At 43.4% G+C, this 25,947-nt stretch overlaps 1 protein-coding gene across 1 annotated transcript in view; it reads left to right on the forward strand.

Moving 5' to 3' along the window:
- The window catches only part of NOP14 (NOP14 nucleolar protein), a 185,084-nt gene that overhangs the window by 59,668 nt on the left and 99,469 nt on the right, over positions 1 to 25,947 (forward strand). The window contains exons 2-7 of the mRNA XM_078678549.1: positions 5,250 to 5,384; positions 6,073 to 6,214; positions 11,929 to 12,071; positions 20,583 to 20,720; positions 24,079 to 24,201; positions 25,295 to 25,432. Of these exons, the coding sequence (XP_078534675.1) occupies positions 5,250 to 5,384; positions 6,073 to 6,214; positions 11,929 to 12,071; positions 20,583 to 20,720; positions 24,079 to 24,201; positions 25,295 to 25,432 (819 nt within the window). The remainder of the gene's footprint in view (positions 1 to 5,249; positions 5,385 to 6,072; positions 6,215 to 11,928; positions 12,072 to 20,582; positions 20,721 to 24,078; positions 24,202 to 25,294; positions 25,433 to 25,947) is intronic.

Here is a 25,947-nt window from a genome sequence, read left to right on the forward strand (position 1 = left end):
ATACAGTCTATGCAAAGCATGTGTATCTACAGCACAAATGCTACGAAAGGATTGTTACTTACCCTGTAAGCATCTGTTCTTGGCATGTAGAGCTGTAGATTTACATACGCCCTCCCTCCTCCCCATACACCTATAGTTGTTGCAGTTCTTATTATTCACATTACATACTCATAGACATCTTTATAACTGCATTTACTTACTCCATTCTCACCCTCTTGCGGGAAAACAATCTAATAATGCAACTGATGCCCATGCGCACTACCGCCGAAAGGAGGAGTCACCTTAACCTTTTGACTGGAAATGACTTCTAAGAAAAACAACTTCCAAACATCTGGACCGAACACTAGATGGCAGGAGTGTGCAAAGCATGTGAATCTACAGCTCTACATGCCAAGAAAAGATGCTTACATGGCAAGAAACATAATCCGTTCTTCAACATAAATAGGTATTGTCCTTTGATTTAGTCCTGTTTAAAACTAAGGTAAAACCCTTTAGTTCACAGTGAATACATGTAAGAAGTGAAAGTAGACGTCCACAGATGATGCATTATGTCTAAGTTTCAGGCCGGGACAAGACTTCCTCACCACTGACCATGCAAGGAATTTCCAGCATGGGTTAACCACAGAGTGTCCACCAATGTCAGCCATAGAATTAGCAGGGTTGGGAACAAACCGCTGCAAATGACGAAATGCCATTTGCCGGCGTAAACTAGTGGCTGCTGAAAAGATAATTATACCATTCAGAAATATCACGTCTACGGCATTTTCTGAGCTTTCATTCTTAGAAGACCACCAAAGAAGTCCATCCGATATCAACTGCAGTGTAATTACTCTGCGGAACAAGGTCAAAACAATAGATTTGGCAGTTAAAGGTAGTACACATCATGGCTTGGCATAATTGACCTGTATCCTGTCCAAGGCAGGATCAAGGTGTTATATAGGGTATTTATGATATAATCAACTTAAGCATCTTGAATCTGACTCTATAGATTTAATTCTAGAAGCTTTTCACAAAAATGTAAAACAAACATAGCAAGTAACCTGAATGTAGACTTATTTTGTATCTGCAGGTAACCATTGTTTGAATTAGATAACAAACCAACAATCGTACTTTGCTTTGATGTGCTTAATTTCAAAGCAAGAGACCGTGCTGATAGAAACCATGTAACATCTGTAGCACTGTCGATCATTTTAATCATGTAAACACTTTGATTTTATTTTAAAGAAAAAAAAGTTTTCATTATTTTTTCCTTTGATTGATTCCTTTAGAGATCACACAAATACATAATAAGTATCGGCATAATAATAAATCTCGCCTTATATTGCAAATGCTAAGCTATAGGCATTACCACTGCTTTTTTGGAAAGCATTATTTTAAACCGTAAAAGAAAATAATGAAAACACTAGAGGAAAATCAAACCCATATGTTAAGCAATCTCAAAACTGAACATTAAATTGAATATGTTCAATCTTTATAAATGGCACCGTTTTTTTCTTTTCTAATTTCACACAGGAAATTCCGATCGGAATTTAATAAGCAATGGCTAATCCAGCAGATCTGGCATTGGCCTGCAGCCTTTTGCATTTGTCAAGGCTTGTTTTGTCATGATTTCTATAAAATGTAATTGTTGAGGAAAGCTGCTGGCCCCTCACCAATATAAGAAAAAACATTGTCTAAAAGCAAAAATATATGTTTGGTCTCAAAAGGCACAAGTTGCTATAGTAGTTCTTGGCATTCAAGGAAATTGCTTTGGGTGTAAAAGTGATTCCAGTGAAAAAGCAGAATCCCACCATTCACTATGGTTAACCAATGATTGAAGTAGGTTAACTCGTGCTTTTTTGTAGTGTGCTTAAGAAAAATGTGACTCTTATAACAATCCCATGGCTGAAGAGGGCTCACTGAAACGCTGAGCAAATGTAATGTTTTCGAAATGAAAAAGAAAACACGACTTTAATTGGCAGCAAAGTACAGAGTGTATTAACTCGTGCACAAGTGGAAGTAGAGTTCACTCTGCCGAACTGAAAACTGAACTTCAAATTGTAGAGAAACGGATAGTAGTTTATATAGCATTTCAAAGGTGAATACGCCACATGCATATTAACTGACAGAAATTTCTAGCACAGCAACAAAAGGCAATATTATTCTCCAAAAATAACTGTTCACATGATTATGGAATCCTGTACCTGCGGTTAAATACATTTCTATGCTAGCTTGGTGTCCTTGGCATGTCTGGCTGAAGCGTAAAGCACTACTCCCACAAGTCTGCCGTTCTGTGAAGCCTATTATCCTGTCTGCCCTGCACGTATATTCATCTTATCAACATATTTTCTTAAACATGTGTTTCCCTTGAAAGCGGGTCTGTGGCCTTCACTGCTGCAGTGATTACCTAACTATATTTCTCTACTCTACAAAAACATGTATCTGCTTTCTTCCCTCCCAATCTTAACACTATATGTGCTGCTATTTTATTCTGCTATAGTAGTAAGGCTGGGCCAATATCTCTTCTTTACCAGGATTTTTTTTTAACAGATTTTATTCGTCAAATAGCACATATGAAGCAGAGCTCTCCAACCCAGAAACCTCTGCATAATACGCGTATATCATTATGACTTTAACTTTTACACAAGTAAACCAAGGAAAAATAGAGAGCGATACAGATAAAAGGAAACCATGAAGAAACCCTAACCCAACAACCCCCCTACCCGTCGCACTAAAAACCTCCCAAAAGCAGCACAACAATAGAGAACGCACCATCGACAATGATTGCAGCGTACGAATACACAGGAAACCACGGTTTGCACAAACAGAGTAGAAATTGAACTGGGTCGAAGGGCCCTGCCTTAGAGACAAGCTCCAGCTGCAAGCCTCGATAGTCCGCCCATTGTTTCCAAATTTTAAAATGTTTGTGTGGGCACCCTCTTGCAATGAAAATGGGAATCTCCAAGCCCATGCAAAAATCCCGGCCATTCTTCCATGCGGACACCGAGGGTGCTACCGGTGCCTTCCGTGCCCTAGCAATGTCTCTTTTAGCCAGAGGGAACCTAAGCAACATAAGATGGCGTTTGTATATTTTACCCCCATCCCATCCATAACATGTAGGAGTACCAGCTTCGCGAGCGGGTAAGGTCCCAGCCCACACCTTAGAGAGGTGCCAAGGAAGAGCAGTCCCAGACCGTATGCATCAGGGTGCCCTCCTCCCGTTCGCACCTAAGACACACACGGTAGGCCACCAATCCCTCCCTCCATAATCTAACCCGTCTGAAGTAGACCCGATGAAGATACTTAAACTGGACAAGGCGCAGACGTACTGCTATAGCCGCCCCCCACGGGGAGGCCAGAGCCTCCGTCCAATCCTTTTCATCGAGTGGGCCAAAGTCTCCCTCCCAGGACCCTCTAAGCTTCTGCAGCGTGAAAGAGCAGCGAGTTACCAGGAATTGGTATATTTTAAAGATCTTATGATCTTGAAGAGCTTCCATAAACACCTTCGCCTCTATCGGGCTAAACTCAGCCAGTGACTCCAGACCCTCCAGACTAGGGAAGAGGGCGTGCCGGAACTGAAGATATCTGTAGAATTGGGTTCTTGGCATGTGAAATTCTTTCTGTAGGTCTTGAAAGGACTTCAGGACTGGCACCCGCATTACGTCACCTACGGTAGAGATACCAATGCTATTCCAGCCACTAAGCCCGGACAGAGTAGCTAATTGTGGCAGGCACCCATTGTTCCATAAGGGGGTCTCCCGGGTCAGTTTATTCCACCACCCCATCCTCTGTAAAGCCCGCCTTCATATTTGGAAAACGACCTTCATAGCTGATGGCAATGAATTGCGCATCGGTGCAGAGTACAGTATCGTGTGTTACTATGAAACTTTTTACACATTTTCCTGCTGATGTTTTTCGTTGACATGTTCACGCATTCTTCATTTTCTACAGTAATATATTTATCATTTGAGTAAAATTATTAGCTTTTGACTAACTGCGGACTGGAAAGGCCCGTTGTCCATGATCCAGCTTAAACGTAACACAGTACTTTAAAGAGTATATCAGCTGCTTGAAAAATGTCAGAATTTAAAGATACATGCTTGCTATTTTCTTTCCACAAGACACTGAACTGAACAAATGCTCAGACCATTTGGTCTCTGCAGTAGCTCAGAGAGCAGATTTATGGACCCCCAGGAGACGAAACAACTCCTATCCAGTCCCTCTTAATAGTCTGCCTCGGATGCAGGCAAAGTGAGTGCAGCCATACTCCTTCCCCCCCCCCCCCCACACCATAAATGCTGCATTTGTGGGCCAAAAGCCTGGGCTTTCGTGCAACATGCAGAAGGCATGAGCTAAAAGAAAACCAGTCTGATAAAGTCTGCTCTTTATTCAAACCTGTGCAAGTATACATGTTGCTGAGCTTTTGCGGATGTAATGGTAGGGATGGGAAGCAACACTGAGTGCACTGGCAGTGGGGATATCAGGGGGGAACACAGCTCCTGGGCAAAAGAGCAAGAAAACACATGCACTTTCTTGGAATGCTGAGAGAAAAAAGTAGATCCATGTTGTGGGCTTTGGAAGGATACAAGTCATCCAGTCAAAAGGACGATTAAGGAGCTGTGTTTCAGGGAAGGAGGGACAAATACAAGAAGAAGAAGAATTAAAGCCATCAAATAAGAAGCAAAAGCATGAGAGTGACAAGAAAGCCAATCACTGGCTCAAAGCCCACTGTAAATTCTTGTATTGTCCACAATAAGTCTTCGACAACTTAGTCTGTAGGCAAGACCTAAGAATACGATGTTACTATGCAAGTCGAAGTCATGCTAGAGAGTGCACCACACTGCAATGTTTGCTTTTGTAGTGCCAATTAAAATATATTTGAGCCATGTCCTATGTTTTTTCTGGGTTTTTCTCTTTGAAAATAAATACGTTTGGATGATTTCTTGTGTAGTTGTCAGTTTTAGCCCCTCAGTAAAAGTACAATCTGGCACGATTTTGTACCATTTTATTTTTTTAACTGCCTGAATTTTCCCACATTCTTGTCCACGTACCTGACTTCATACATTGTAGCATGTTCAACTTGTTGGGAGCAGAACACCCATTAATGAACATTTGACACAATTTATCTAATTATGTAGGAATATGGAATTAGCAAGTACAATTACCTAGAGTGTGGACTAAAAAGAAGCCCTCACTAATGTATTGCTACTTATAGCCTCAGATTCAAGAAAAGAATCTTATAGTGATGTATTTTCCAACTTATTTTCCAGCGCACTGCCACCCTTCTTAAAGAACACAAGCAAAGGGGACGATCTAGTGTGTTCCGTGATAAACGTTTTGGCGAGTATGATACCAAATTAACACCGGAGGAGAAGATGATGAAGAGGTTTGCCTTAGAAAGACAGGTAACTTAATGAATCCAGTAGTGTATGTGCACAATAGTGTTTTTTTATCCTGGTTTGTGTATGTTTAGAGTTTCGAAATATGAAGAACAGCCAGGGCAGAGGCAGTAAAAATGTGTTCTAAATGAGAATACTTAGTTTCAGACAGCTGGCACGGTCTATCACAAAGTAATGAGCTTTTTTTTTTACCACCGACTGTTTACTATACTTTACGATCCAAAATTGATAGGCTGCTATGTTTGATGTTTAGTCTGCTGAAAGTCAGGCAGAATCTTGGAGATTTATGATATTTGCACCAGTCTCTATTCAACTGATGTTCTGCCTTACTCCTCTTCCTGTGACCTTTTGCATAAAGTAGGTGACCAAAGTAACGACCTTTTGACATGAGCTACACTCTTCATTATACGTAGAGTGGAAACTGTTTTGCTTGGTAAAGAAAACAAAACTTGCATGTCCCTATATCAAATGTTAATAAAAAAAAGACACAACTATTTTGTGATGCACGTTTTCTAAGGGGCAGTAACATAAATGGCATAGATTTATTTTTCCAGAGCTTAATAAACTCTGTAATAGGAAGTAAACTTTGTAGTGCTAAGTATTTTAGATAAGACTATTTGAGTGATCTACATACTCTGTATTTTCTACATGTAAAAGTTTGTTTAGACTGTGCCAATGTAATTTGTTTTCTTAGCGTAACCATGAAAAGAAGAACCTGTTTAATCTCAACGAAGATGAAGAATTGACTCATTTTGGGCAATCGCTGGCAGACATTGAAAAGCTTAATGACATAGTTAATAGCGATAGTGAAAATGAAGAGCAAGGAGCTTTGTCAGGTAAGTTTTGCGTGTCAACGTTTGTAGTGCATGCTTTTCATGACATTCTTAAGTTTTATGTAGATAAAATATTTACGCCCCTAGCTGTGTCCAAGCTACAGCAAGCTTATTGTGATTTTTTTTTTTTTTTAAATGGTATATTTTATTTATAATCATTTGGCTGTACATGAACAATCATAATAGCAATTATCCTCAAAGAACCATGTCTATCGAATATAGTTGCATAATTGTCACTTACTGTAAACTAGAAAACAATGAGCTATACAGGTAACATGTCCAAATCATGCACAATAGTGAGTGGGCTGATATCTACGTTTCTTAACCTATTACAGGGTGCTCATTGAGGCATAATGACCATCCTCAAATAACGTGCATGACAATGGATTGAAGCTGAATATGTTACTTAGTGGCTTCCTGTGTGAATGGGGAGTGTCCTGCCTTGGTGTGAGAGGCCATGTCTCTGTGGAGAAGGAAGGAGGTAAAGGGTTCCCAGATGTCACAAGTTCAAACCAACCGTGGCATTAAGTCCCAAATACTAAGAGAGCGGATCATGATAATATACACAATATCCGTAATCCAGTTTTGGGACCTAGGGGTCAGCGAACCACCCCACTGAATTGCCACTCGTGCTTAGCCAGGAGAAGCATCAGGTTGACTAATCTGCCAAATTCGCACTGCACGTCTTTGAAGTAACCAAGCAGCCCAGTGAGTGGGGAGAGGGGAATTGATATACTAATGAAGTCTTCAATCATGTGAAAACCTTTGGTCCAGAAGGTAGCAGCCACGGGGCAGTGCCATGCAAGGTGTATGAAATCCGTGTTGGGTGTACGACAACCTTGGCAGTGAGAGTCGGGGAGGTAGTCTCATCCGTAGTAGTTGTTTGGTCATGCAGTATAGTCTTATTGTGATCTTTCATCACATTCATGCATCAAGTTCATGTATAAGTTTACTAAAAATAATTTACAGCTGAAGCCTTTCTTTTTACTGATGAAACCTCCAGGATTTCCATTTTTAAGAACCCTGGTTTGAGACGTGCTTCGATCTGAGTTTTACTAAACAGACTCCGTCACTGCACACTGTGTTTAAAAGGACACAGTCCCCACTTACAGTGCTGCTTCAGTTTCTGCAAATTATTGCGGAGTAGATCAAAACAATAGGCTAGCATCGAAAGATCTATCTACCTTTTTAGCCTTAGGGTGTATAAGGTTTCCCTGATTACAAATACATAATGTCATCCATATTTTTTATTATTAATATTGATAAACTATCTATGAAGGACCAGGTAAACCATACTTTATGTACCTACTATGACATATGCTAACTTTACGAAAAATCTTCTAATGTACTCCATTGGGGCTTAGGAAATCCCTAGTACAGAAGTTGAAAATCAGTCTCCTGGACTATGGAAACGCCTTAATGGTGTCCATGAATGAGGAACTATATACCAGTATTCAGGTGGTGAAAAACATCGCAGCACGATTGGTAGTACAGCTTACACCTCACCATCCGCCCCATCTTAAAAACCCTACACTGGTTACCAATAAGGAAACAAACGTGTTTCAGGCTTATCTGCCTTTCACACAAAACTCTACACAGAAACGGGCCACAGTACTTATTGAGAAAACTTAATTGGTTTTCGCCAGTAAGTAATCACCCGTCAGGAGGAAAACATCTATTGATCCCCCAAAGGGCCCGAACTGTTTGAAAATATGTCGGATAATTTTCCTACCTAGACCCTCCATTGTAGAACCAGTTCCCTATACACCTTCGGGCCATTACGGACCATCGATTATTGAAAAAAGGGCTAAAAACCTGCACGTTCTAAGTATCCTTAACTCTGTGGTTAATATCTGCTGATTCTTTCGCAACAGCGCCATAGGACCCCAACAGGGTGATATGTCTGCGCTCAATAAAAGCCATTAATAATAATATGATCTGTTCCACTTAACAGATGCCTTGTATCAAATACACTAAGCTGAGGGAATATACCTTGCACGTAACTGTGCATTATGCAACTTCAAGAACATGCTGCATACTAACATCACCTGAGATGATGTGTAATGTGCAGGTATGCACTACGAAAGCCATTTTCAGAACACTTACTGCTTCTCTTCGAAACAGCACCAACCTTCACAGGTGTAAGCGGGAGAGAGCACCTTTAGTTATCAATATCTATGGAGATCAATTGAGATGGTTGACTGACTGCCATCATCATACTAGTCTTCTCCAACAGAACAATTAAGGTGGAGTTTGCAGCAGATTCTGATGTTACCTGCCTCAGAAAAGGGCAATATGAGTGCACCTTATGTATCAATGCTTGAAGAGTATTTGTTATGTACAACATCAAATCCCTTACGAAAACTAGCCAATGGTAAAATAATTTCCCTACACTAGTAAATTTCTGTGGGAGCTGGCCACCTGTACTCCAAATCTGCAGGAGAATTAGGAACAACTGGTTATGGCAAGATGCTCTCTAAACTGAAAAGGACTCTCACCCCCATAAAGGCATACAAATGACCTTGGTGCAAGTAGTGCCTCTCCTGTAGCATGGTGCTACTCGCATAGTTAATCTATGTCACGGTTTTAATTACTATGACGCTTCTAGGCTTCTGTGGACGACTTTTTTTCCCATATTCTTCCTGTCATTTAGTTCAAGCTTTGGTAATCAAGTTACACTTTATTTATTCCCTTGCCTTCTATGAAACACCGAAGAAGTATGCCATTTCCCAATTTAAATTTGAAACTTTTCTGAGAAAATCAAGTTTTGTGATCTCCGGAAAACATTTACATAGTGATTGTATGGATATGATGAAAACTGGGAATATTATCATGATACATTCATATTTCATGCTTTCCTTGCATAAGTTGTGGATGCAAACATGTTTTGGTTGTGGTTGCTTGCCTGCCAGTGGGACTGGTGCCAGAGTTTTTAACCCTTAGCTGCTAGGCTAAAGGGTTAAAAATTGTCCCAGTAAAATGCCAGAACTGTGCAGAAAGCCCACTAGGCACCAGGGATTATTTTTTTTATGTATATGTAGGGGTGGGGGCTGCCCGAAATGGGCATGCCAATGCCCCCACCTAATTCCAGTCTTTCTGCCTCTTCTGAGAGGCAAATGGGGGCAATAGCTCCAGATCTTCCCCCACAGAAAGCACACCAGGCACCAGGGATTTTTTTTAAATGTATATAGGTGTGAAGGCTGCCCAAAGTGGGCATTCCAATGCACCCCCCAAAACAAATTGGCTGCATTCTTTCTGCGGCCCAGACATTATGGGGTGGGGCAGATTGGGAGCTATTGCCCCATCTGCCTCCCAGGGGGTGCAGAAAGACTGTTTGTGCCTAAAATAATGGAGGGAGCAAAAGCCCTTGCCCAAGGGACCGTTCCCCCCCCCCCCTGGTGCCTACTGGGTGTATCCTTGCTTGGGGATCGCCCTCCTGAGGCGATCGCCAAGCAGGGATCCACTAGGAATGGGTACCATTGGAAAGGGGAGATTCTCCCCTTTCCAATGATACCTCTCCCGTCTGAGTTTCAGTTTCTATGAAATGACGTCAGCTCGACGTGCTCGCTGGCTGTCATTTTGGAGAAATGATCAGAACACCCTCAGGAGCTGGGGAAGCTCTTCCCCAGCCCGCGAGAGTGTTTTGACATAAAGGAAATACCTCTGGTGCCCGCACCAGAGGGATTTCTTGTGCCATGTGCTTGGACGGCCGGAAGCTGTCCGATGCTCATGAGCACTGGTGCGTTGGAGCCGTCCAATGTACCGAAGGGATTAAAGCTTTGGGAAATCATAACTTAAGGGTAATGCCATGAACGTCCTTCTAGCCTTTTGAAAAATGTGTCCGTTAGCAATACATTTATTTATTTATTCATTTGGGTGCACTTCTGGTAACCGGCCTGTGAGTATAGGGTCTTATTACAAGTACAGTGGACCTGGGACAGCCGTACTTGCGCTGGCGGACCAACCACCACCGCCACCACCACCACCAGTCCACCCTAGTACGCGTGTGGCGGTGGGACCGCCACCTCAGTCGGGATGAAGGATCCCGCTGTGGTGGCGGCCTGACAACGGCCTGAATGTGAAGGCGGTGCTGATGCCTGCACCGCCAAGCATATTCCGACCTGCATATCCACCTCCGATTTCATGTCGAGGACCCCACCATGAAAAGGGTGGTGAACACGATTGTACCGTCGGTACGGGTTTATAATCTAGTTAAATGATGAATGGATCGAGATCTCTATCGCGTGCCGCTGCTACGCGAAGAATGTAGAACCACTCCGTCCATCTACCTGGGCCTAAATGTCATTTAGGCCCAGATAGACGGACTGAGCGATTCTACCTTCATCATTTTACTAGATTATAAGCCCATACGGACGGTACAATCGTGTCCTCTGTCCATCATTCAAACGGCACAGGCAGGAGCTGTCGACCCGCCTGCACACCTGGTATTCTACCTGTGATCTACTTGTACCATTAACAGGCCGAGTCAACAGGCACTTCATCGTCCCAAAAAATTATTATTGCAATTATGTTTATTATTACAAATATTGAATAGTTTATTTTTCCGCAGGAAACGCTGTTTCTGTTACAATTGAATTACCCAGGTTCCTAGTGAGTTGGATGTCTCTTGTTCTTGTTCTCGCAGTCACTCTCACGGCGATTAGACTAGAGAAAGGGTGAAGCTGGAGAAAGATAGTGGATAGAGGTGCAGTTTGAACTCTCTGCAGAGGACACTAAATTGTAGTTTGCATACATGGTGTGTAGTCTTCATTTCTTTTATTGTAGTTGGTTATTGTGCCATTATGTGATTTTTGAGTCCTTAGCACAAGCACCTGTACACTACCTACCTGAGAAGTCTGTGGCCACTATAACTGAGAGTCAAGTGCTGGAGTTGTACTTAGCCCAGTTTAAAAAGATTTAGTAGGATGAACCTCTAGTCATTGGAGCCAACAACCTCTTACCGTTTTATTCTGTGTGTAACCAGGGGTCTCTAACAATAGCTTTGAAGACACTTTTTTATTTCTGAATCTTTTCAGCTATTTGGTTTCCAGAAGTGCCATTGAGGACTCAAGATATTAATATCATGGCCAGCTTTCAATAATGTCTTCTACGAAATAGCTTCTGGGGGCTGGTTTTATATTTTCACCCCCTTTTTCAGGTTGGGATCAGATATTGCTTCTTTATTTTTTTACCCTGAACCATCATTACCTTAAGATATGCATGAAAGACCCATTGTCTAGTAAGGTTTTGCTCCAATTTGTATCTAAAGCTACCTCCCCTCCAGTTTCATTTCAGCTTCTGACATAAAGCTGATGATAACTGGCAGCCTAACGAAAGGTCCAATTCTGTAGGTCTCTTTAAGCCCAGTGCATAAAAAAGGTTTGTCCCAACATGTGACTTCAAACAGATTCCGTGACCTAGTATAAACACACAACACGAATGCATCAGGAATATGGTGACAAAACAGTTTCAGGATTTTGAAAATGGGAGTTAAATTTGATTTCCTAGATCTAAACATCAGTTTGTAATTTTCTTGTTTACTTTAAGGTGGTTTTCAAGGGAATACGGTTAATAATTTAGAACGAGAAAACTGCTAGATATTCACTAGGTATCGCTGGCTTCATTGGACATCAATCCTAATACCAGAATGGGAACTCTGTGATACTGCTTGGGCATGTTTTATATCAAATTCACTAGTGCCACATTTTTGTTGATAGCTGAGCTGACTGCTGCACATTTTGGTGGAGGTGGATTGTTACGTAAAAAAGACCCCTCGAGCGAAAAAGAGGATATATCTGGAAAACCAAAGTCACGAAAAGAGCTCATTGAAGAGTTGATTGCAAAATCCAAGCAAGATAAGGTAAGTATGCTTATTTGTGCAAATCAACACCAATGTTTAAAGCCAATAAGGATCACACTGTATTCCGATCGAAATCTTCTGATCTCATTTTCTGAACCATAGACCTAATGAACGTACAGGGTTTTGCTTCTCTAGGCTTTCCTGAATTCAGTCTAGGATTTTGTCCGAGCTCCTTTATTAGGGATCGATTCAGCAGCAAGCAGTGCAAGCTTTCCTTTTATACAAATAAAAGGATAGGTGTATCTCGTTGTCTCGATCTCTACCTCAGTCTATGTCTTTCTCTCACATACACTCATGTGTACATTTAGAACAGGCGACAGCATAGGTTTTATTTGCATATACAGAGAACAGGTGGCTCTGTTCTTCAACAGATTCATCTGAGAATTGTGCAGCTGTACACTATTCCCTCGAATAAAATGGCAGGACAGATGCTATCAATGCAATTATTGTTCTCTAGACGCCCCCTGATCACTGAGTTACTTAATAAGACTGTTTAAAGAAGACTACTGATATTTGGCGTGTTGAATTTATAAGAAGAAGCTTTCAAAACCTAGAACATCATACCTGGAGACCAAGTCATACTTCCCAAGCTTACTGTGGTAATATCTATTTAATCTAAGACAGGGTCTCAAACCTTTTCTATGGTGAGAACTACTTCTGATGACTGAAAATCATTGTGAGCTACTAAAGCCCAAACTACTCCCACATTGTTATCAGACACCCCCCCCCCCCCACTCGGCCCGGCTTTATTGACTTTAAGCCTAATGTTCGTAGAGCCAGATACTATGTTTTAAAAAAACAAAACATTTTTATTGTTTTTGCAGCACGAAAAAACATACAGCAAGCATGTCAACGTCGAGCCACACTCCCACATTCCTCCCTCCCCACCCTTTCCACCCCCCTCATGATTTAGGACCCAAATACCATCTTCCAAGTGTTCAGCCATTACAGTCCACTTCAGGAATGTCTCCTGGTCCCAGAAGCCCATACCCCCCATGGCAATCATACGTGCAAACGTTTGCGACCCCTTAGAGCCCTTCATCTAGTCCATGATACTGTCGCCATTTTCCCCACACTTTTCGGAACTTCTTTGGGCACCCTCTGGATTTGTACGTGACCCTTTCGGTTGCCATGTAGATGTCCATACTCCTCCTCCACTCCTCTATCTGCGGTGTGTCTGGTGCTCCCCATTTCCTGGCTACGACCCTTTTGGCCACTACCAGGGCTAGTACCAGGAAAATCAGCAATGGGCGGGCCAAGTCTACATCATTGGTCATCCCCAGTAGTATCAGCTTTGGGTCTGATGGGATGTCTTTCCCTAATACCTCTCCTAGTTCGGCTAGTCAGATACTATGGTTTGAACAAAATACTTTGACTTGGGGCACTATGCCAGGGCTGCCATGTGTCAGTGAGAGTGTGGTCTTTAAGGATGTAAGAAAGTGTGCGTATGAATGGGATATATGTGTATGGGTGACAAACCTTTTGCCATATGTGGCACCGTTCCATGCATAACACAAACGCACAACCATTTTTTTAAATGTGAGAAATTTAAAGTGCAGAAGAATGTTCAGCAAACATGTTCATAATATGGAAAATTTTGCTGCACTTTAAATTTCTCCCAGTTTAAAAAATGGCTATATTTTTCAGTAATAAATATGACAGTGTCTACCAGCCACCGGTAACAAGGTGCCAGACACTTTGAAATGGGAGAAAACTAAAATGAAGAGTTTACTTTGTGTTTACATGGATTCCATAAAACTCGTCATTTGAATTTTCTCCCATTTCAAAGTGTCGCCGTAAGCATCTTGAGCCCAGTGACTTGAAGACACTGTGCCATATTTATAACAGAAAAATACAGCTATTTATTTCAATATGAGGAATTTAAAGTAAAGAAATGTCTCCCATTTAAAAAACAAAACAAGTAGACTATATTTTTCAGCTATAAATGGTGGTCGCTGTTATAACAAAACCCGGGAAAGACAACAGACTGTGTGGGTCTTACCAACCTATATCGCTTTTAAATGTAAATGGTAAGCTTTTTACAGGGATCATGGTGGCCCGTCTCACCCCAAACTTGCCTGAATTAGTTGACTCGGATCAATCAGGGTTTATCCCAGGCAGACCGTGCTCAGATACCACCAAGCGCACCCTCAATCTTATAGATAAGGCGGCCCGCTCACAGCGGGATGTCGTGCTCCTCTCTATCGACTCTGAGAAGGCCTTTGACCGGGTCCACTTGCCTGATTTGGAAGCAGTGCTGGCAAGGTAGGGTTTTGGGGGCCGATTTCGAGCATGGGTACTGTGCGGATATGGAGGGCTAAGGGCCACAGTCAGAGTGAATGGCATGGGCTCTGGGAGCTTTCTCATCAAACGTGGCACACAGCAGGGCTGTCCCCTGTCCTCGCTTTTGTTTGCGTTCTATATGGAGCCATTTGAGCAGCAGGTTCGTGATGACCCACTAATCACTGGCGTGAGATTTGGAGGAGAGGAAAACCTCATTACATTATTTGCCGACGATGTAATTGTGTCCCTCGATGACCTCCGAGGCCCTTACTGGCATTCTTGAGAGAGGTGAAAAGGTTTGGGGCTGTCTCGGGATTCAAGATATATTTGGCCAAATCACAGGCATTAAGCCTAAACAGTGACGCGGGCCACAAAGGACTTTCTTGCACAAGCGCTCTCCATTAGATGGCAGTGGAGTCTATCCTACCTAGGAATACATCTTGCTCCGACCATCTCGGAAGTGGTAGAGGTTAACTACAGAAACTAAGTTAAGAAGGTCCAGACGGATCTATCGAGCTGGGGTACCTACCCTTTGGATTGGCCTGGAAGAATAGCCGCATTGAAGATGGTGGTCCTCCTCAGAGTTCTCTATACCTTTCTGACTCTGCCACTATGGCCCCCGCCCGAGACGCTTTAGACCATACAGAATGCCTTTCAAAATTACGTGTGGGCGGGCCGACGTTCCAGAATGCGCCAGGAGCTTAGCTGGCAGACTCCAGCACAGGGTGGCATTCCGTGCATTCTCAAATATTTCAGGGCGGCGCAGATTCGGGTCATGGTGGAGTGGTCACGCCCGAAATCGGAGAAGAAATACCTCTTCATGGACACGTCCCTGTGGAAACTTTTGTTTTTGGGCAGACCTTATAGACCTCCCAGTCTCCACCTGTCCTCGATCACGTCACCTACCCTTCAAACTTGAGATGCACTTGTCAAAAAGACGGCCTTTCATCGTTCCCTGCCCCCCCTTTCACCGGTAGTAGGGAATCCGGACTTCACCCCGAGTTTAGAGGAGGTGGCATTCCGGGAATAGCCGGATGTAGATCGGTGGGTCACTTTTTTGTTTCAAAATGTTTTTTATTGATATTCATAAGGAAGAGCAGAAAGCGTACATACATCAGGATAATCAGTGCAATACCCTGCAGACATTTCAATGCATCACAAAGAGGGAAATGATATCAAGAGCTCACGGGCCCCTAACTGTCCCCATCAGTGTTAACGTGGCAGGCCTAAGCTGTCTGGTGTCCCCGCCTTGCATGTTCCTGTCTTATGGTACCAGTGGTATATAACTGCAGCAGCTGCACTCGCGTCTACGACTGGCTCGGTAGAGCCTCAATTGTCGAGTAGTGATGGCATGGTGCTACAAGGCAAAAACACCATCTAGCCGTTTAGCATTCTTTTTCTAATAGACATGTCTAGAATGAGGTACTATGCAGTAGTGTATCCATACGCTGAAAATTATGAATAAAAGATATAAGAAGGACCGAAAAGAGAAAAAAGGAATAGAAAAAAAAGGAATACAAGGATGTAACCAGGATGCATAGACAAAGAGAGGGATGTGGAAAATGGGGGAGGTGGGACAGGGAGTGGCGGGGGGGATGAGGGGTGTCATGACATATCGTCAGTCTGTTCACACCGTTGGCCACCACTACTCTAGCAATAGCCAACATTATCCCTGAGAGCACGTGGGAAGGAGGGTCAAGGGGGCCCGCATTGACCAGCGTGCCATGAATGGAGGTGTTTGTTTTGAGGCATACCTTGGGGCAGTGCGGGGCGTGACTAACCCACGGGGTTCCAAAAACCCTCCGGGTCAGTAGGGAGTACTGTGTCGTCAAAGAGCTGTAGGGCTCGAAGTCTTGGCGGTTGCAATCTAGCATCCCAGGTGATCTACCAGCGGCTTCCACAGCTTAGTGAATTTGGCTTCCCGCAGCTGGAGGCGCGCCATGAGTAGCTCCATTGCCACCATGTGCCACAAGCGAGTGAACCATACATTAATGGAAGGCGTTTCTGGTTTCTTCCAATATAATGTGACTATCTGCTTCGCAGCTCCCAGCATGTGGAGACTGAGATGCCGATCTCGGCGGGTCATTGCTCGCAGGTTCACTGGCTTGAGAGCCAGATTGCGAATGAGCGGACTCTCAGGTAACGGGTTTCCGAACACCCGCTTAATACGGCTAAGGACTTCTTTCCAGTACTTTTCAAGGAGAGGGCATGTCCACCAAATGTGAAAGAAATCCCCGACCGCTTGTGTACAGCGCCAACACAGGGAATATGCATTGGTAAACATCTTCTGAAGTCGAATAGAGTATAGTACCACGGAGTCATCACCTTGTAAGCGGATTCCTGCTGGGGGATGTTATGGAAAGTTTTTGGAATGTCACGCCAAAGGCGTGCCCACTGGGAGGGAGCTATGTCAGCATCTGATGTGGATTGCCATTGCCGTTGGTATGGATGGAGGTCCAATCGGTGCGAGTGTTGGAGGATCTGGTATATACGAGATATTAATCCCTTGGAGGAGCTACAGGTGCGCGCTAGTCGTTCAAACAGCGTAAAAGGTTGCGTAGCTGCCTGCGATAGAGAGGACCCCTGTAACCAATGCCGAAGTTGAATATATTGAAACCTATTCTTCTCAGTTAGCCGAAATTCTTGTTTACACTGGGCGAACGTTTTAAGGTCTTCCCCAATGAACAAGTCGTGGATTGTTCTGCAGTCCGTATCTGTCCAGTTTGCAAAGTAGGGCGGGCGATATGCAGGAGGGAACTGCGGGTTGCGAGCGATTGGAGTATGCGGAGACGGAAAGGTAGTGAGGCCTCTACGGACCGCCACTCTATCCCAAACCTCGAGCACCGTTTTAGTAGGTACCGCCCTGTATGCGCTGTGATGACGCGATTCCCGGGGCAACCACGCATGATCCTAGAGAGGGTGACAGGTGACCGCTCTGTCCATGTGGAACCACACTTTCTCGCTTTCCCGCGCCGTCCATTCTGGGATAAAACTAAGGTCGGACGGCCAAAAGTGTTCCAGCAAATTAGGGCAGGTGAGTCCCCCCCACATCCCTCAGAAGCATTAAAATTTTACTCGAGAATCGTGGTTTCTTCCCACCCATATAAAAGTGGTGAGCTCACGTTGCAGCCCCCGAAGAGCAGCCAAGGCAGGTGTCTGGGCCCTCACAGCATCAGTGTGCCTTCAAGCTCTACCGGAGCCCCCCAGGGATCCCAGAAACTCTCCCAGTCCCCCGACCTTCAAGGGGGAGACCGGAGCCGCAGCGCTGCTTCCAGGCAGCAAAAATGGCAGCCACGTCGTTTGTTCGTTCTCTGACCACCCACGTCTTACTGCACGACTCCTCTCGGCCTCAGTGTGGGGGCAGTTGGGGGTGTCGCAGGAGCGGATTTGTCTTTTGACCCCCCCGCAAACCACCGGGGAGTCGCAGCAAACCTCGAGCACCTCCAGTCCTCGGAGGCGGGGTACGCTCAGCCGAGCGGGCTCCGGGTGCCTAAGATGGCGGACACCTCACATCCTCGCCGGAGCGCTCAGGTCAGGTTGGGTGCAGGGCAGCAGGTTATCCCACTGTGCTGGGCGGTTGCCAGAGCTCGTGTAGGCACTCCTGGTACACCGAAGAACCCTCAATGTCCCCAGGCCTCACAAAGAGGGACAGGTTGCTGCGTTGGGCCCGGGTGACCAAAATGGCGGGCTCACCGATCTTCCCCAGGCTTCTCCTCATGGATCGCCGAGATCTTCACCCCTGAGCTCCACCAGCACTCCGCAAGCCCAGGAAGGGGAGCGCCAACCACACCGCAGCCACAGTCCTCCGTCCAGGGCCACTTTGTGTGAAGGTAAATCTAAAGATCGCGAATTTTAGTTGCAGCGGCCCAGAGCTCTCACAGCTTGCGTCTCACTCCATGTGTAGTGAGACCACGCCCCCGTGGCTCGATTTTTTTTTTTTTTTTTTTTTTTTTTTTTTTTGATGAAGATGTCCCCATTCCGTTCAGTACCCTGAGGGCTGACAATGCCATTCTGGAGAGTGAAAGATTCCGATACACACAGATCAGACACTGGGTGATGCAGCCAGAGGTTAAAGAGGCAGTTCAACGTCCTTTGACGAAATTCGAGAGGTGGCTTTTAAGTAAAGAATCAGACCAGCATTTAGTATCGGACTTAAATAAACTATTTTTGGAGGTAGTCTCAGAGGGGAAGTGTCTGGCACAACTGCGCTGGGAACGGAAACTCGGGCGGGATCTTTCTCTTCAGTAATGGCGGGATATATATATGTTATCAGGCGAGACACACAGCAAACAATGCAGCTAGCATAGAAACCGCAACAACAATCGCCTCCATAAAGGGAACCCGGCACAGAGTGAGAAGTGCTGGCGATGTGGGGATGCAACCGGGTCACTTATACATATTTTATGGGAGTGCTCTAAGCTAACTCACTTCTGGGACGAACTCCTGGGAGAGATTGACCTTCACTTTAATACTCAAATCCCCCGATTTCTGCCATATGTGGTGCTGGGCTTACCCGACCCATTAACGTACCCACTTAAATCCAGGCGAGGTACACATATCGCACTGGCACTAGGAGTGGCTCAGCAAATGATCCTGGCCCTATGGGTTACCCAAAGAACTCGGACCAGATTGGGGTGGCTTCATCGTATTTGGCACTTGCTGGGGATGGAAAGGCTATCTTCGACACTGAGAGAACAAGGGGATACCTTCAGAGAGGTCTGGTGTCTATTTATTACTCTTCTATCCCATGAATTCACAGAGCTTACCGGCTAAATTCTAATATCTAAAATTACCACGATTGATCGAAGCATAGCGCTGTTTCTTTTGATGAACATTATGGGCACTAGAGATCTGCCAATACCTTGCATTAGCTTCATGGGCACCCAGGGGAGGGTGGGAAAGGGGTTTAGGGGTAACTTTCCTTTTCTTGTTTTGCACAGATGGCTGACAAAGGTAGAATGTTGACGCTATGTTGGTGAATATGTATATTGTAATTGTCTTGTGGTGCAACCATAAAAACAAATGTAATTTTTTTTTATAGAAAACAAGCAATTTCAAAAATATTTTGAGATTTTGTGTGCATCTAGGATGTTTTAATGAACTTCATTAAAGACTCTCCTTCACAAGTGATTACTTTGAATAATTACGTTTTTCTTCCAACCAGTGTAATTTTTGACTCAAGATATATAAACATCCTGCCCAGTTTCAACAGTGTCTGTTTTATGAATAGCCTGCACGAAATAGCCCCTGGAGGCTGGTCTTATACTTTAGCCCCATTTTTGGTTGGGCCCATATGCTGCTTCCCTCTTAACTCTAAATCGTGGTTACCCTAGGTTCTACTACTCACTTAGTGGGCTATTGCAATCACTGTAGGGGCCTGTGTTTGACCTCATGGTCACATGTTTAAATCTCGGCTGATCCACTCAGCCTTTCATCCTTCTGAGGTTGATAGAATGAGTACCATTGAGTTGGGTAACAATAAACATATGTCATTCATCGCTAAGAGGCCTCTCACACTCTCACACTGTCACACTCTCACACTGTCACACTGTCACACTGTCACACTCTCACACTGTCACACTCTCTCTCACTCTCTCTCACTCTCTCTCACTCTCTCTCACTCTCGCTCACTCTCGCTCACTCTCTCACTCTCTCACTCACTCTCTGTCCCCCTACCCTCCTCCTTATCATTGTAGAATCTCCTCATATTGGGCAAGTAATATGACAAGGCCACAAGAAGAATGAGGAACATTGGAAGCGCAATGAGATTATTACGTTAAAGGGGTCTGAAAATCACGTAATTTTAAATTATTCTTCACAGTTGCAGAAGTAATAGCACAACACTTAGCAAGCTAATAAATTAATTTAAATCCTTATATTAGGCTACTATTTCTGTCCAAGCAATAATCTGATGTGACAATTTGCATGAGATGTGGCCTAACGGCTAGATCGGTCGACCTCAAAGCTGTGAAACTGGGTTCAAGTCTCAGCAAGGTCGCTCAACATCCTGTGATTTGGGGCAAATCATTTGATCTCCCCATGCACGACAAAATGAATGTGTCCATCAGTAACGCAACTAGTGCTCATGTAAAGCACTCTGCTACTTTCAGGTCGAGTTCGTGCGATATAAAACTCCTGCCCAAAAAATCCTTGCCTACAGTGTACACTAATTGGCTACCTGATCTTTTGCATTCATCAGTGCTGTTTTTATTTACTTTCGTTTCATAGAGAGAAAGACAAAACCAAAAAGAAAACACCTTGGAAATGACGGAGAAGCTCGATAAAGACTGGAAAGCCATTCAGGGTCTCCTCGGGCATAAAGTCCCAAAATCGGAGAGAAAGTCTGAAGCAGAAGAAAAGCCAAAGGTAAGCATCTTAATGTTTGAAACTTATATTGTTATATCCCTTCATATTTCACAGTGGTGTTAAAAGCCCTCTGCTCGGAGCTGGTCATTTCAGTGGCCTTGATGCAGCTTCAGGAGAGCAGCTCTAAGACCGGGTTCATTGGGGCAGAACTAGCTGGGCTTTGAAGCGGCCACCTTGACAAATGTAGGTCAAGGCCCACACCTGTGCCATGATATGAAGCCTGGTCTTGCTGGATGCAGCCAAGATGAGATAGCCCATAAGAGGTGTCCATACTCTTGTCAGAAAGTTGCACATGAACAAGATGGTAGCCAAGGCCGACTTCATTGCCTGGGCAGCCTCTGTCTGTCTTGAGAAGAGAGTGATCACTGAAGGGAAGGGACACAGAAACTTGAGCAGAATTGTCCTGCCCCCGCTGAGCACTAACGGGTTGGCACTGGTTTGAGACACTGGGGCTTCTTGAGAGAGCTGTGGTAGAGGGTTCAGCGGCCATCTTGCCAGAGAATGGAGCCATGACAAGGCGAAACACACTAGTATGCCGCATAGGTTGGTTGGAGAAAGCTAATAATAATAATCCACATTTGTAAAGCGCGAACAATCACCCTTAAGGGTCTCTAGGCGCTGGGGGCTGTAGGGAAGATTAAGCAAGCTATTGCCCAGAGTCACATGGTGCTGGGCTAATCTGCTGCCGGTGCCGAGGATCGAACCGTGATCCCCAGATTCCGGAGTCAGTCGCCCTGGCCGTGGCGCCACACCTCTTCCCTTGTTTATTACTAGGGGCAAACAACCTTACTCTTCAGTGTATATTTGCTGCATTATAAACTCTAAGAATAACATCCATTGAATGAGAGCGCTGACAGTTCGGATGGTGTGAAGGACTGGCTACAAAAAGAGTGACTATCAAGACAAATAAAGGACTTCTGTTTCCCTGTTAGTCATGCAACTTGGGCAAGAGGTCATGCAGTAACATTAGTGATGATACTGGTTTGCAGCATGTGCTAATTAGGGACGGCAGGGAGTGAACAGACAAATGTCATCTGTTCTGGGACACTGCTTTAGTGTTGATGGATTTTGTTTTAGCTGGTCATAGGAATTTAGGGATCAGCGGCCCTAAGGCAAAAGACCGACTGGGGCTGTCTGAGGTTCTACCCTCTCAAAAGGGTGACTGACGAGCAAGAACATTTCAAAATTGGTTTCTGAAAAATGAGCGCATTTTCACCGTTCTGCTTACGTCTCACCATTTCACAGCAGCACATGTTCAGTGTTTAAATATTCAATTACAGGGGTATTGTAAAATCTCTATCAGAGGTAGGAGCTGATGGTCATTGCTGTGTTCCTGAGCATATCTTTACCAGCTGCAGACTTTACTTCATTAAATGCCTGAGCCCTTTTTAACAAGTGCACAATTCAGTGTTTGTATTACATTCTGATGACCATAGCACTTGATGCCACAGTCCCCTCCTCTACAGTGCTTGTCCACTCTCAAGCGAACTGCATCACCAAAGCATTTGATATTCTGATTGACAGGTTTTAGAACTTTTATCGTCTCATAGAATTTTGGCTCTGACCAGCAGTTGCAGTTTCCTACTGCCTTTGTTACCAGCAACCCAATATATTTGTTATGGCTAAATAAGGTGGGTAATTACAATTAAACACTTCAAGTACCCTAAAGAAGAACCCCACAAAGAAACATTCCATATAGCTATCCAGTTCAGCATTTCTTTAGTCTGTATTTTACTTGATTAATTTATTCTAACAGTATTCGCAATTAACATAGCACCACAATAAATCCATAAAGTCAGGCAATTATTATGTAAAGTAAATAGATATAGATGGATCTAAATGCTAACTACTCTGGAAATATCAGAAAATGTCCTGAAACGTAAGCCGATTAAAAAAGACATTTCTCAGCATACCAAGATAAGCACCAAAAGAAGATTGGGTCGACTAAGCAGTCATCAGTCCTTTTGCTATCAGATGCAGTGTTGTAATTGGTTAGCCTACAAATTCGGGATCTTATCTAGGGCTTGTTTTCTAGTTAATGTGTGCTTTTCTGTTATTTTTTTTTGTTACTCTGTCTTGCATTATACCATTTATGCATTACTCTCAAACGAGCATAAAAACAGGACACACATTCCATTCCACTAAAAAAAATCAGAAATTAAGATGCACGTTGCACGCATGGCGAATGGAATGAATGTCACCAAGGGGAAGGCATTATCCTTTTTGGGGGTTGTTTCCCAGTAGTATATTGAACTTGAATGAAAGGTGTTCTAACCACAGCAATGTATTATTAAGTGGCTAGTTATAGAGCTGGTCCATCTTGTGTTTTCATCCAGGAGCCTCGGTTTATGAGCTTGCCTGAAGCTTTGAGGTTTCCTCTGATTCTCTTACTAGGTGTAGGGACTAGAAGAAGCAAGTGTCTGCAATTAAAACACCACCAAGCCACTTAGCCTTTTCCCATAATGTTGTTTCGACACTGTCCCCCCAAGCCGCCGTTATTCGTCACCCATTGACCATTGTGTGGCTGATTTATTGCTTGTTCTTCATGTCCCAGATACTGTAAAACATATTCTAGCTGAACAAGCTAAAAGGAAGTTCAGCTCATTGGAAAAAGGCTTCATTTGATATCTATTGCCTCTCTTGTCCATATCTGCCAGAATACCATTTGGTTTACAGGCTTAGGAGAAGACACTGCTTCCATGATGCCTATTGCAGATCAAGCACCCAGTAAGCTTCAGGTTCTAAAGTATTGCCCAATTCTGAGCCCTGGTATAATTGTTTAGTTATCACAATTTTCCTCTGCTCGACTGTCGTAATTTAAAACTCTCATTCAAAAGAGCCCAGCACTAAGCAGGAATGCCAGCTCTTCGTCTCTCCCAACTTGTATTCCGACTTGCTGTGTTGTGTGATTTTGATTTCATTACTCATTCATTCAACATTTCCAGGATATTCATAATTTTGGGTGAGTACAAACATGTCTGCATACTTCGGTGTTTGTTATAAACTGTCTGTAAATTAATATAAATCTCTTATTGGGCTTGGAGGTGTTTATCCTAATAGAAATTGTAAAAGGCTGTTAATAACAGGACTGTTGTGTCCCCTGACAATATTGCCATTTGAAGTTTTGACCCAGGTGTGCCGTTTTTTCACTCCAGGGTCAGGGCTTGTATAAATAAAAGAAACGGATATACATCTGGGAAATGTGTGAACTATTTGGTAAATTATATCTGTTGGAATATACTTTGTTTATAAACTAGCAATGTATACTTTTACTTCGGCACTGTGTCCTGTTGTGGTTATCTCTTTGTGGGGGGCATCTGTTGTATTAATGTTGAGATGCCTGTTCCCACTCTGATAGGTTGATGAATACGACATCCTTGTGCGGGAGCTTGGATTCGAGATGAAAGCTCAGCCGTCTGATAGGTTGAAGACACAAGAGGAGCTGGCGAAGGAGGAGGAGGAACGACTGAAGCAGCTAGAGGTACAGCACTGTCGCGGCAGATGGTACTAATGGAACCTCCTTGCACGGCTCTCAAAGCCTGCAGTAAATAAGGGAACAATGTTTTTTACATTTTATTTCTAATGTTCTGCATATCAGTGGAGTGCTTCTCGCTATGCAGCAAAATAAACACATTCTTATGTTATGATCCAAAGGAAAACGTAAAAGTATCAGTTAAATATTTACATTACAGATGAGCAGTTAATACGCATATTGCTGGCTAAGTTCATTTTATGGCCGTGGTAATCAGGAGAATGACAGATGGCCTCCTGATAGTTCCAAGCTAAGCTTCCCAGAACTCATCTTTTTGTGAACATTGAGCCCAACCCTTGGGGGTTTGATCTATTTACTCTTTTAGTGAATAAATGTTTTGCAATTCAGGATACTAGAATGGGGGCATACTAGAATGATTTAGTAGAAATGTAGTAGCCAAACGATTGTAGTAAAGAAAGTGGCAAGTGCAGAGAAACAGAAAAAAAAAGAAATTTACACTTACATTTTGGTGAAAGGATGCGAAAGATCCTCAGACCCTTTCCCAGTAAGCAAAGTTATCATGAAAAACTGTAATTCACACTTAAATTGGTGTAGTGATAATGGGTGGTCTGGCTCCATTTACTCACCATTTATTAAGTAAAAATGTAAACGAAATATGCAAATGCTACTTTATGTACTCCACCTTTTAGCAGTTGTAATTACAATCCATTATTTACTTCTACATATATGTTGTTTAAATTTTGACATGGTATGTAACGACAAACATCCATCGTAAATACTAATGCTAGCCTGGTTTCTGCACCCTGTTTTTGACAGTTCTTGTGTAAAGAGCTTTAAGTTTCAGACAGCATTTTCGTTCTTCTATTATCTTTTACATGTGAATAGTCCAATAGCTGCCGTAACAATATAGTAAACAGAAATTAGCCTTTGTAAACGTGAAAGACTGGGTATAAAACACCAGTGCTGTCCTATGTTTCTGGTGCAACCTATTAAGTTTTCTTTGGGAACTTAATAATAAAAAAGACTACGTTGGAATCTTACGTTTTGCACTAGATTGTTTGTAAAAGTGTTTACATTGCAGGAAGAAAGGCTACGTCGAATGCGTGGGGAAGATGAAGATGACGATCTGACTCTCAAAAAGCCAAAGCATGTTTCTGCGGATGATCTTGTGGACGGATTCATACTGGATAAGGACGACCGGCGCTTATTGTCATACAAGGTGAGGTTTCCTTGAGTTTCTTAGTAGTTCCAGCATTTCCAAACTTAGTTGCCAGTTGTCTTCTGTGAAACATCGAGCACCTCTGGTAACCAAATTTGGTTTCTCAATTATTTTTCTGCTTTATTGCTTTGGACTTTTATTGATGGAATTTAATGGTAGTATGCTTCCTCCTGTGAGGATACACTAACTCTTCCAGGGTATATTTTATAATAAGCAGTGAAGGGAGTAAGTAGTTCTTTCTAGATTGGAGGCGTACAAGGTTAGCTTTTGTGTTCTTCAGGCTCATGAATAAGACATCTGGTTTTCTAGTGTACATTTTAATTCTGTAGTTCAAGTTATGGATCTCCTTTTTCCATTTCTCAGAACACGAGCACTACTGTGCCAGACCACCGTTGTACATTAGGTGGACTGCAAAAGAATGGATCATGTCTGTGGTTAGTGGTTAAAAACAGCAGAAGGCCTTGTGTCCTGAGATCTAAATAATTGCTCTTAGTTTAAGGATTGCAGTTGCTATA

The sequence above is a fragment of the Lissotriton helveticus genome, chromosome 2_2 (genome assembly GCF_964261635.1).
Source record: "Lissotriton helveticus chromosome 2_2, aLisHel1.1, whole genome shotgun sequence".
In the NCBI taxonomy this organism is placed as follows: Eukaryota; Metazoa; Chordata; class Amphibia; order Caudata; family Salamandridae; genus Lissotriton; species Lissotriton helveticus.